At 42.8% G+C, this 12,403-nt stretch overlaps 1 protein-coding gene across 5 annotated transcripts in view; it reads right to left on the bottom strand.

The window, feature by feature from the left end:
• The window catches only part of LOC132996315 (multiple PDZ domain protein), a 43,116-nt gene that overhangs the window by 18,060 nt on the left and 12,653 nt on the right, over window positions 1-12,403 (bottom strand). For 4 of the 5 annotated variants that reach the window (XM_061066658.1, XM_061066659.1, XM_061066657.1 and 1 more), the window contains 15 exons: window positions 11,441-11,527; window positions 11,011-11,090; window positions 10,665-10,811; window positions 9,572-9,742; window positions 8,732-8,917; window positions 8,165-8,374; window positions 7,017-7,175; window positions 6,570-6,722; window positions 4,358-4,684; window positions 3,963-4,074; window positions 2,962-3,160; window positions 1,975-2,016; window positions 624-731; window positions 327-407; window positions 17-194 (listed from right to left, as the gene is read on the bottom strand). In XM_061066658.1, coding sequence (XP_060922641.1) covers window positions 17-194; window positions 327-407; window positions 624-731; window positions 1,975-2,016; window positions 2,962-3,160; window positions 3,963-4,074; window positions 4,358-4,684; window positions 6,570-6,722; window positions 7,017-7,175; window positions 8,165-8,374; window positions 8,732-8,917; window positions 9,572-9,742; window positions 10,665-10,811; window positions 11,011-11,090; window positions 11,441-11,527 — 2,240 coding nt within the window. The remainder of the gene's footprint in view (window positions 1-16; window positions 195-326; window positions 408-623; window positions 732-1,974; window positions 2,017-2,961; window positions 3,161-3,962; window positions 4,075-4,357; window positions 4,685-6,569; window positions 6,723-7,016; window positions 7,176-8,164; window positions 8,375-8,731; window positions 8,918-9,571; window positions 9,743-10,664; window positions 10,812-11,010; window positions 11,091-11,440; window positions 11,528-12,403) is intronic. The other variant, XM_061066661.1, reaches the window with a different exon arrangement.

Here is a 12,403-nt window from a genome sequence, read left to right as displayed (position 1 = left end):
ACTCGGATTCCTTTACCTCCACGATCCTGTCTCCAGTCTTCAGGGTCCCGTTCTGTCCAGCAGGGCTGTCCGCCAGGATGTGTTTGATAAAAATCCCCCTCATCACTTCTCCGTTGCTCAGGCGGCTGCCCATCCCTCGCCCCCCCACGATGCTGATGCCCAGGGACTTGCCCGGCTCCCTGAACAGCTCCACTCTGAGAAATATATACCGGTGTCATTTTTTAGAAAACTCACTGCTGTGACTCTGGTTCTGATCTGATTCTGAAAGCTGCATCACGTCGGCCAAAGCAGATTAAAAAGCTGAGATGCAAAGTGTAAGTGCTCACTTTCTGGGTTGGTTCCAGTTGTTGTAGGAGGCACTTTCCTCTCCCTCTCCGTCCTCACGCTCAGGGAGATTGGGAATATCTCTAGACAGATTATAATGGGGAAATTCAAAATGATTCAAAGTGAATAGGGTATTCAACAAGAGGAGGAAGGAGCACAGCAATCACCCAACAGAGGCACGAAAGAAGAAACCTGCTTGTTCATGAATATGCACGAAAAAGGAAATACAGTTGATTTAGAGAGAATGACTCATGTAAACATAAGTTTATTTGTTCCAGTGACGGAGGGTGAGGACGTACTTTGGAGCTGGATCTGGTGCCGGAGCTGTTTCGGAGAAGCCATCGTCTTTAGCCTGCTCCGAGCTGGTTTTGTACTCTTCGAGATATTCTGCTGGAACATATGTAATTCTATACACACACACACACACACACACACACACACACACGCATTTGAGTCAAACATTCCCTGAACCAAAAACAATTTAGCTTCCTCCCGCTTTTAGAAACTGCACTACCCACCTTAGTGGCAATTATGTCGCTGCCTTATCGCTGAACCCAGATGGTAATTTACCCAAAATAGCGACACTAGCATCAGATACAAACTGGTCCCAGCGCTGCACAACTACCTGCTTTTTTAAATGGGCTCATTTACATTCAGAGGCCTGCTCTTCTTTCCTCCGTTAGATTTACCTCTGACTGAAGAAACACTGAACTCAGCCTGTCTCTTAGCAAACTCCTGTCTCCCTACTCGCAGCCCAGAAGTGAGACGTCAATGAATTATATATAAACTCTTGACGTCTGACTGTTCAAAAACAAATGTTTACCTCCGAAAAACGTCTAAGCAAATCAAGCCTTCCATCAATCTATCGTTTCAGCGATGAACAAGCGACATGTGACAAATTTGAAGGGGGGCGTATATTATTAATTCAAGAGTGAGTAAACTGATTCGCGCCAAGAGATGAGAAGACGACAAAATGATGTGACACCCACTCAAAGTCCCGTTTCCAAACAGTTTTAGAATGAAGTCGATTCTGAAGGACACATTAACACGTTGGAGTGAAGCTGACAGATCCTCAACAGATGGGTTGATTTGCTCGTTTAGTTTTTTTCAGAGATGGAAATGAGTCCCAGTGAAGTGATGAGCTGGATGAGTCAGTTCATTGAGGACATTAAAAACATGCAGTGAGGGACATGGCAGAGCTTAAATACCAATGATTCACATAAAAAGAACACAAGGGTAATAAATGGTGTTAGTCATGTTAGTCACGGAAATGAAAGAAAGTAATTTAGTTGGCAGGTTATGTTGGAAAAACAAAGTGATGCAGTCAGTCGAGATTTATCCAGATATTATTTGATTATGTGGTTTTAGTTTTGGTGGTTCATGCTGGAGTTTAATAGCATAACAGAGACATAAATCAGCGTATCTGAATGTTATTAAAAACAGCATCTTCGTTAGCTGAATTCCATATTTAAGTATTGTGTTGTTTCTGTTGTTGAACTGACTTCCTGATTCTTTCTCTGGATAAAACTCTTTGACAGACTGCAGGTGAAGCACGGCGGCGAACGGACAGAACGGACAAGAGAGGGGAAACCAAGATGGCGGCTTCCTGCTGCTCGAACACCAGCAGTGTGGAAGGTAAGTCATACTCACACATAAAACGGGCACAGATCGTCCTCGGGTGAACAAGCAGATCTAGAACGTGAAGAGTTGTCTTTTATGCACGGAATCAAACACGTTGCCAAAGTTAAGTTCGGCAAGCAGAACTCACAAAAACACCACATGGAAATTTAACCCTGAATGCATCATATGGCCAATGCAGTTATTGTGCTTTGATTTCTGTATTTTCTCATTCACATTTTAGAAAAAAACAGCTGCTAACATTTAATTAAACTGCAACTTTCTTTAACACTCTTCACATCAACCAGTTTATTGACAAACAGATAAAGGTGCTCACGATTGTATTTGCATTGTTTGTAAGATTTGCAAACAAGCACCCTTCCTGTAATTGAGGTGCAATACAAACAGACTTTACAAAAATATATATACCAGACACTTAACAGCTCTGCAGCTTTCTGTGGTTGTGCGACACAGCATCTTAACACCATCAATTTTTCAACAGCAAAGAAACACAGCGCATCAGCAAAACCTCGGTTCTGAAACCTCAGTGCTTTTTAAATACAGCGAGAGAGAAAAATCCGGCAAACGCACGCAGACTTTTCCAAATGCCATATTCTGGGTCTTGTATTTCCTCATACGTTGATATATGTTACACCCGCGGTGCACGACAGAAGGGGTTATGAAAATGTACCATTCAGAGAACATGAAATTTAATAAGACCGACAGAGCTGGGGGAGAGGGGGGCGATCAAACGCATTTTAGACCTGAAACAACTGAACCCCCCCAATGGGGAGAGTCACTCTGCGGTTCCTGATTTAATTTTTCAGACATGTCCTGCGGAGGAACTCTGAGGAATTGGGTCTGGACTTTCTCCTTAGTTTGCCTCTCACACATGCACAATGCAGTGGGGGGGTTCTCTACTCAGCAAGTTCACAACAACAACTAATCCTGAGGGGGGGTGCATTACGGTTGTATTCAATGTTTGTCCAGCTGCTATCTATTCTTAATAGTCTCTCTTACCCCAGGTCCGGTCCGATGAGGGAGTGTCTGCGCAGCATGGCCCGAGCCTGGGCGTTGGACATGTTGGCCGTGGGCTCTCCGTTAATGGCCAGGATGAGGTCGCCGACCCCGAGACGTCCGTCGCGGCTAATCGACCCGCCGTGGATTATGCTGCGGATCAGCATCCCCAAACCGTCTTTCATGGCGCTCACCGTCATGCCTTTTGAGGTAGATCACACAAATATACCTTTGAGATATTGGAGCAAGTGGGTTGCAAACTAAAAAGAACACAACTCTGTTCCCAGCTTTAGTTTCAGCCACCGACGCAAAGAAAACTTTCTGATGTCCCAGCATTTAATCCGAGAGGCTGTCACATTATTCACAGACTTGGTTTTCATATCATTCTCATCAGACTAATTTCAGAGTGCCACATAATACCGTCTGTCTAGAGACCCGTCTACTCCAAGACAGCTGGGAAACGGTGTGATTGAAGTCTGACATCAAATTTTAAACTCCTTTATGTAACAGCATAGTCTGTGGGAGTTCATTTGCAAAAATCAAATGTTACTCTTGCCCTTATAGGAGTAAATTTTGATTTTTAATTGCTAGAAAGAAATCCAAACATATTATAGACAATATTTTCCTTGACCACCAAATAAACACCTTTCATGAGCGACACAAAGCTAAATAAGATACTGTTTTCAGAAAGTCACTGAGGACTTTAAACACTGCCTTCCTGCCTTCCTTGTTTAAGAAAGCTCAAACTTAGTATTCTCTGGACCAGCAGCAGCCTCATGGGCAGGTTTTGAAATGCAAATACCTCGTGGAGCAATGGATTGACCCTTTTGAGACAGGAAAACAAAAAATAAATAAATCTATCTATCATTCTGGCTTCAAATCTGGCATTCAAAGTAAAGGCCAAATATGCCTTTCAGTCCCCCAACCTCATTTACACTTCTGCGAAAGATGGAGAGAAGATAAAAAAACAGGTAAAAAAAAAATGTCAAGAAATTAATACCAACCCAGGCTGGAGTTGCCCTTGACAACGGTGATGGTCCTTTCAAAATTGCTCCCTGAGGTCAGAGCTTCCTTGTCTCCGTCTTCTTCGGGTTCATTCACGCCGGCCTCCTCGTCCTTGAGGGAGAGAATTCAACGCGGTTATTCGTGAAAGTAAATGAAACATTTTCGTGTGGATTTTTACACAAAGCCCAGAAAGATGGGTGCACTGCACGAGCTGTAAGGATGAATATATACAACAAATAAATGTTTGGACGTTGTTTATCGAATATTTCACAAGAGCCTAACATCCAACCAAGGAAATGTCAAATGTTACTTTCACCTCAACTTGAGAATGGAAATTTTACAGCTTTCAATAATGTGCTTGTTTTATTCTTTCTGAAGATTTATGCTCCTTTACCTTTATTAAAATCTGTATATCTCTAATATCTCCAAAAGAGATGGGTGGGGGCTCCTCCAGGTAGTGACCGGACTCCAATGTTTCCTCCAGTGCAATCAATCCGGTTCCTGATTCAGCAAACTTGCTGTAAGAGTTGGAGCATTCCACCGGTTCTTTGGTCACGTGATGAGCCAGGAAGTGATCGGAGCCGCCGAGTGCGGCTTGATAGGAAGGGAGCTGACCTCTCGAACTCGGAGGAGAGAAAGAGGCCGACTTCTCTGGTGTGAACGCTTCGGTGTCGTCTCCGAAGCGCGGATGCTCGTCCAGCAACTGCAGGCGGGCTGTCAGCTGAGGAAAAACAAAGCGTAGCAGCTGAATGAGCGTTCTCCTCTGTTAGTTAGACAATTGCCCAACAGGGGGGAATCCATCTTGCTCAGTCGCCATCCTGCCCTGTTTGTAATGAGCCATAGAAAAGCCATCAGTGGCCAACAGAGAGCGGCAGAAATTACTGGTGATCTTGAGAGCAAAATGCACAAAATGTCGTTTCATTAGAGCAACATTCACGACTTTATTAGAGCCAGACCGGCTACTGATGAATTTCAGCGAGGCAGATTCCCACTGGAGGCCAGGAGAGAAATAGGACTCTTAAGAAAAAGTTAAAATATGCAAATATGTAATACAAGCGGGGCTCAATAAACAGACAAAGGGAAGTGGAGTAAAACAAAAAATAGGGTTTCGTTTTAATTAGGTAGAGGTAGAAATTGTGAGATGACTTGTTTGTGTATCCACGCAAATCAGGGGTCAAATAGGAGTATGACCTGTATGATAATTAGAAAAATAGACAGGCAACGGTGACATAATTAGTTTCAGTACATTTTGTATGTTCTTTAAAAAGTAAGTAATCACTGTACCTTGGTTGAATAAATGGTTGAATTTATAAAAACATAAATAATATATGATCTTAAGAAAGACCCAAAGAAAACTCTACGTCAGGTTCATGACGTGTTCTTATGATTCGCACTAGTGTTCTTAAAGAAAAGAACATTTTGAGGAAGTCAAGAATGGCTTAAAGGGACTCTTACCTTTGTTGCATTTGAGAATTACAGCACATTCAAATCATCCCGCCTTCCTCCAATGCCCCACCCCCTCGTTCCCATCCGCGGTGTTTTTTTGAAGAAACTTTATTTACAAGCAGACTTACAACCTACTGCCTCCGCGCACGCACGTGAGTTTTTGTTTACCAAAGCAATGGATTCGGATTCAGAAGCACCGGTAAGTTATATACATTTACATTCACATATGATGACGGGCCCGAATGCGCCACAAGAAGCAGACGGAAAACCTGCATGTCCATGCAGCAAACAGACAGGTCTGTCGGCCAATAAGGTCCTTCGGTCCGAAGAATTTTATTGGTTGAAGTTTTCACTAAATATTATGAGAGTGAAATAATTGTTTGTTTTTACTCCTGGTGGGTCTGTCTTGCATTTTAGAGTGTCATTACCTTATTAATACCAATTTAACCTTATCCAAAAAAAGTGTAAAAATGCAACAAAGGTAAGAGTCCCTTTAACGAAAGTATAAAGACATCGAACTCACCTAAATTACATTTCAAAAGGACGTCTCTCAACGACTCTACAAAGCTTCAGTAACATGACTTCCACCTATCACTGTTTCCTTCACAGTGATTTTATTCCGACTTTGTGAAGTCACTATATTAATTTGATCGTTACCCGGTGTTGACCTTTTATATTGTTGTTCCATTAACACGAATGGATCAGACAGGGAAACTGTCCATATTATCCATACTACATTACATCATCCATACACTGTGACCTTTGGTTAAAATGGAGGCACAGGTACCCTTAGGAAAACACTTTGTGGGGCTCTTGTTCGTCTTTGTTTATTTTCCCCGGCATTTAATATCCATTTTTGGAGATATGTTGTTCCGGGGGGGGGCAACAAAAGCAGCCCCAGCTTTAATCCTCATATAACTACAAAGTCATTAATGTTATCGCCGCCTTAACGAAGACAGAAAAAAACATTTCTCGTGACATTTTGGCTCATGATCGCAAAAAAAGAAAGAAAGAATAATGGCTACATGTTTTCCAGCTCATTCGGACAAAGGGCAGTTACTGGTGCAGCAACATTTCATGAAATGAGGGAATAATTTCACTCGGTCCTTCTCCTCTCAGTTATCTTTATTCTCTGTGGTGTAACAGTATTGTTTTCTTACCTTAGGCGTGGAGGAGTGCAAGTAATCCAGATCTGCGCTACAGCTGCTACCGTGAAGAGCGATCATGGACGCCTGGAACGTGTCGTCCTCTATCCCAGAGTAAGAATGATCCAACACCCTTTCATCAGACAGGTCTGCTTCACCGGTGTCAATCTGTGGTAATGGAGGATAACAGTATAACCAATCAGGGACAGAGAACTGACCTTTATTAACAGAGCTAACTCGTGAATTATCCAATCACAGACAGCTGAAATTACTCTGATACTCTAAATACCTAACGTCGCTAATGTTAACAACAAAATACAATACAGCACTTATAAGCTAATTACAATTACAAATAATCAGATCACTCTTGGTCAATAATAAGAAATAAGTAAGTTTGATTTTCCATTTTATTAGGACATTATGATTGATTTTCCATGTTTTCACCCCCAAAAGCTAACTAACCAATGCCGGCACTGCTCGGTAAACGATGCCCTCAGCCAGATCTTCTTCCTCTCCTCTTTCAACCAAAATACCGGTGAAGTCAAATGAATGGATGATGGATGATGGAGTTATTTCCTGCGCACCATATGAGTGTTGAGAGTGGGAATATCCACATATTCCCTAGGAAAGTGGAGAAATTCTTTCAGTGTCTCCAGCTTTGTGTAATTTGATTTTTAAATTGATTTTATTTTTTAAAGACCAAATCAAGTTCAAGTAGATTAATATGAAATGGAAAAAAGATGATAGGACTCATTGAGACTTCTTGTACACTCAGTCGAGTTGAATAATCTTGGCCTTCGCTTTACAATCAGAGAAATAGCTTCAAATTAATGTTGACAGTAGCATGCAGCTCCCACATATACTCTACAGGAAAAGCAAGAAGGCATGTTGGAGGATTACACTTGTCAATTTTGAGAGCCAATACAGCAAGATACCCCTCGGTAGTACATTCCACGTCCTGCAGGAGAGCTGGATAATTCCACAGAGGCTTCCTACTGCTCTGTAATCCAGCTAACCTTGGCAGCCCAGAGGTCTCATTGTGTAATCCAGTGGCAGATTCAACACAAGAGAAATGCAGCTCTAAAAGCCGAAAGAATGCAAGCAGCGCTGCGGAGAGAGAAACCTCCTGTACAGAACCGCGCGGGCGCCCCGGAGCGATGTACATGCCACTGCACAAACATCATATTCTGCACACCGGGGCCACGATGTGTTTAAACGATACGACAGGGGCCGCGCTCTTGGAAAATTCAATATCATAATAATGTGAAACAAAGAGCAAAGAGCATTTTCGGGCCGGTCACCTCCTCTGAAAGAACAGTGGGTGGAATGCTAAACCGTGCAGTCTCCCTCCGCGTGTTTTCCTGCATGAAAAATTCAAGCCCTTGTAAGATGAACCCCCGTGACTGGTTACTAAACTGCATGATACAAAGACAACCTTGCATGGCCAGAGTGATAAATCCCTGGCACGCTGCACAAATTCCTTAATATAAAATCACAAAAGCATGTACAAAACTCTACCTAAACATAAACACACACACAGGTCACATCCTGCCTTCAGCATGCAGACAGGTTTAAAGCAAATAAAACAGAGGAGGAATACTAATGCTTACAGGCAGCGGTTTGGCGACTCCGATTTGGACCTGGCCGAGCTGGGCTCCCTTCAGGGCCTGGACGGCGTCCTCCAGGCTGGCGTTCTCCAGGTCGGTGCTGTTCACGTACATGAGTCTGTCCCCGGGCAACAGTCTGCCATCGTGCTCTGCCACGCCGTTGGGGACCAGCGAGCGAATCACGATCACCGTCCTGGCAGAGTCCATCGGGTCCTGTGGCGGAAGCCGGACCAAGTAAAGTTCAGTTCGAAGAAGTTTAAGGAAAAAAGTAAACTAGCACAGCTTTTAAAGGCAAACACAAGAAATTCAATTTATTTTACTAGAATAAATGTTGAATTGACCAATTTCTTTTGAGGCTAAGAGGAGAAACAATTCATTTGGACATTTCAAAATACTCAAAACTATGACAATTTCCATCTGATTGTGGCCCTCAATGAGAGATTAGGATAAAAACAATACAGGAACATCTTTTAAAACTCATACTACACAAACATATCTATGTAAAACAAGACAAAGAAATATCTTGTGCCATAACAATCACAGCTGTGCAGTTTCTCATTCAATTCCCACCTGGTAGTCCAGAATACTGAATCCCAGTCCCCCTTCGCCCTTCTCCAGCTCGATATTCTGGATCGCCAGCTCCCACATGGCCAAAGGAGATCCTATTGCCTCCTCTGTCACATTATCCAGCTCCGCCGCTCCTCTGTTCACCTCTGAGTCTTCGGCAGCCAGTATGCTGCTCAGGTCTATTTCTTTCTGCGGGGGGGAAAAAGCCCAAAAAGACAGTGAGGAAGCCATGCTCTAACAGCATGACCTTAACTCCCAAACTATAGGCTGCTACCCTCTCGTTGTGTTCTTGGCTCAGGTTTCTGGCAGTGGGTGCGAGGGAAATATCTTCGGGATGGTCGGGCCTTAGTGCATTATCACAGATAAAGCTGGTGGAGATTAGAACCCCCTTCCCCGAAGAGAAGCTGCTTTTGATGTTTCAAACATCGGGCAAAATGTTGCTGGCTACTGCCGCTGAGTTATTACTAGAATCGGTTTTAATAAACATTCAGCCTTCCCCTGCTCATCGCTAAGTCTTAATCCATCATGGTTGGCAATGGAGCGATTGACAGCACAGGCTAAGCTGATAACGGCTGATGGGCTATAAAGGAAGAGGAGGACTGAGAGAGTATCGCTCTCCAATCATCATTCCTTTTTTCCTACGTGCGGGGGTGAGGAGTCATTTTTCACGACGATGCAGGGACCTTCTCACACTTATACGCATCGTCTGCTGCAATGCTCCGTAAGTTATATCACCTGCATGATTTTAGCACTGAGGCTGAAAAGATCACTTAGATTCGAACCTTATAACATCAAGATCTTTGTCACGGTGGATGTAAACATTTCAAAAGTAACATGTTCTACCTTCAGTTTGAATGGATTGGGCAAAACCTCTGGTTTTGGTTGGACAGCGTCCATGTCGGTCTGCAGGTGAGGGGCGGGTCTACAGCATGTCACGCTCACACACAGCGGGAGCTCCTTCAAGATGCGGACTACTTCCTTGTGGGTCTCGCCAATCAGAGCGATGCCGTTGACCTGTGACAGGAAGTGTTTATCTTTAAAGTTGTGTAAAGAGGAAAACTGTTCAAGTTGTTGTGGCGATCGTCTATGTACACCCAGCAGACACAGACCAAACATTAACTATAGGTTACGTTTCTGGCCACCGTACAAATTCAAGTTTAATATTCAGTTTCCTTTTTGCTCTTGTCTGGTCTCCACCAATTCCTGAGGGAAATACTGTATCTGAAAATGTAGCGACTGAATCCTTACTCCGTCTGCGTGCTGGTTGGTGCTGAGAATGTAGCCTACGCTTGGTTTTTAAATCTCTTTTGATGAAAGTAGCTTCCTGTTGGGGCTGGAAACGAGTGCAGTGAGAATGAGCTGTTAAGTTACAGGCAAGGTGAATCCAAAAGAAAGCACTGAAAGATGGGAGAATGCCCTGTAGAGCTGAGGGGAACTTCAGAGCAGAGCAGTTTTCTATAAAAGACGAAGAACTGCCCATTCAAATCTGTTTGTTTTTTTCAATCTCTCTGCCCTAGTCTAAACTTTGCTGCTCTGACTGGTCGTAGGTCTATTCTTCGACGAATGCTAATGACCCTTGGAATTTGAAAACGAAGTGAGAGCTTCTCATTTGATACCAGGCAACTCTTTGAACTTACAAACCTTTCATTTATACAAAATATATTGTTTCGTGTAGCTTTTTTTTTTAGCAATTCCTGGAGAGATATTCAACCTCTGTATTTATCCTTCATAAACCTTAACATAAATTGTGAGATAATAAGAATTTCTGATAGCGTCAACACATGCATGCCTATACGTATATATATATACACCTGTAACATGCCCAAGTGTCCCGTGAGCAATGTGGTTTTCTTAAAACATTTAAATATTTAAACCTCTTTAAATATTTGATATAGTATCAAAAGGTCTCCACTGTTAAATTGAAAATAGGGCCAACCTCGAGCAGCTCGTCTCCATTGAACAGCTTGCCACAGCGACCAACGGGTCCCTCAGGTAGAACAGAGCGGATGTAGTGATGTCCACTGTTGGCTTCCAGGTTGATCCCCAGGCCGCTGTTCTCACTGTACTTCTCAACCTGAGCCACCTGTCGTGGGAACAACAAAACACATCTCAATCAGCAAGTGAATATTTGTTATCCCTAAATACTGGACATGAATGACTCAATCCACCATTCAACTACATTCTTCTTTGCATTTCTGGAACTTGTTCTGAGCTGTTTACCATGTCCTTGAACTTAATTTGATGTATGAGAGAGAGAAATTCACTTTGAAAATGAAACTTACAACTACTTCATTACTCGGACCCAGAATCTCCTCCCACTTCTTCATCAGTCGTTCCTCTTCGAAGGGTGTTAACGTCATCCCTGGGGAAACACAAAAACAAAATACTTGTTGTTAAAATACAGCACAACAACATGAATGCAAATTTATGATCAAATATTTACGGCCGACAACGCAACATAAATTCATCACTGTTTCCAAAGTACTTGCGATGTGTTGGAGAGAAGACCAACATTAAAAAAAAAAGCTTTTTATCTGTCTCTCTTCAATTTTTACTGCAGCCTGTGAAAACACTAACAGCAGCCATCTCCCTATTTCCTCATGTTGTGTGTTGCTAGTCAGCATGGTCCTGACAACGAGGAACCTTTATCTGTCAGATGTGCGCGCCCACTATCTCTCCCGCTGTACAGAAACCCCAGTCCCAGCCTCCTACCATGTTTGTCTTCTGTTAGCTGATCCATGGCTGCGCTGACATCAGATCCTTCACTCTTTGTCTGCAGCGGCTCTTCATCTGCGGTGACTGGAAGCACACGATGAAAAGTGTGACGGACAGAAGCAGGCAGCGGCACAGACACCTGACAGCACGGGCACACGCGGCTACTGGAAAAAGTAATCGGCTCCAAGTAGCGTATACATCAATGCCGAATTGATTTGGAAAAGCAAGCATCTGTTTATCTGTTAATTCCTCCAACATAGCATGAGCACGTCTGACTCACTCATAATCACTGTCTGTCTAGAAGAGGAGCTAATCTCATTTCCCCATTAGTCCACAGAGAATATGCATGTTCGTGATGACAGTCCCGAAACACGCCAGCACTTTAAATACATATTAAATTATCCTGGTACCCTTTCATGCCACTGTTTATGTCATTGGAGCTCCACATAGCACCGAACAAGAAATTGTAAGTGTGTTACTTAAATAGTTATTTCTACCTGACCATCTCCCTCACAACGTGAAGATGGAGAGTAATGTGGTGTTGTTCTCTCTCTATTGTTATTTTAAATGGCTAAAAGTAATACATTTTCAGCGATAAAACCCTGTGTTAAATATCTATTTAATATATTAAGAAGCAAAACCCTTCTAGGACAGAATAAATTCACCAGCTGCTGGTTCTGTGAAGGGACAGTTTTATCTTGTCATTGTTATTCATAATGTTGACATCAGTTTGGACTGAATTCCATTTGTTTTCATGTGTCTGGAGAAAGTTGTGTTTCTGTTTTTAACCATCGGGGTTAAAGTGAGTGAAATTTCCATTTGGAGTCACTGGGAAATTACTCCTGACTGTTGTGAGCCACATGTACACAATGACAATTTTTGTTCCTGACAAGATGATGAGTGACAAAGCAATCTGTTTTCCTTCTCTGTCCCTCATTAAATTCCTCTCCCTTTCTATCC

This window comes from Limanda limanda, chromosome 22, assembly GCF_963576545.1.
Source record: "Limanda limanda chromosome 22, fLimLim1.1, whole genome shotgun sequence".
Taxonomy (NCBI): Eukaryota; Metazoa; Chordata; class Actinopteri; order Pleuronectiformes; family Pleuronectidae; genus Limanda; species Limanda limanda.
Note: the sequence above shows the minus strand (reverse complement) of the source record. Positions and strands in the feature narration are given on the sequence as shown.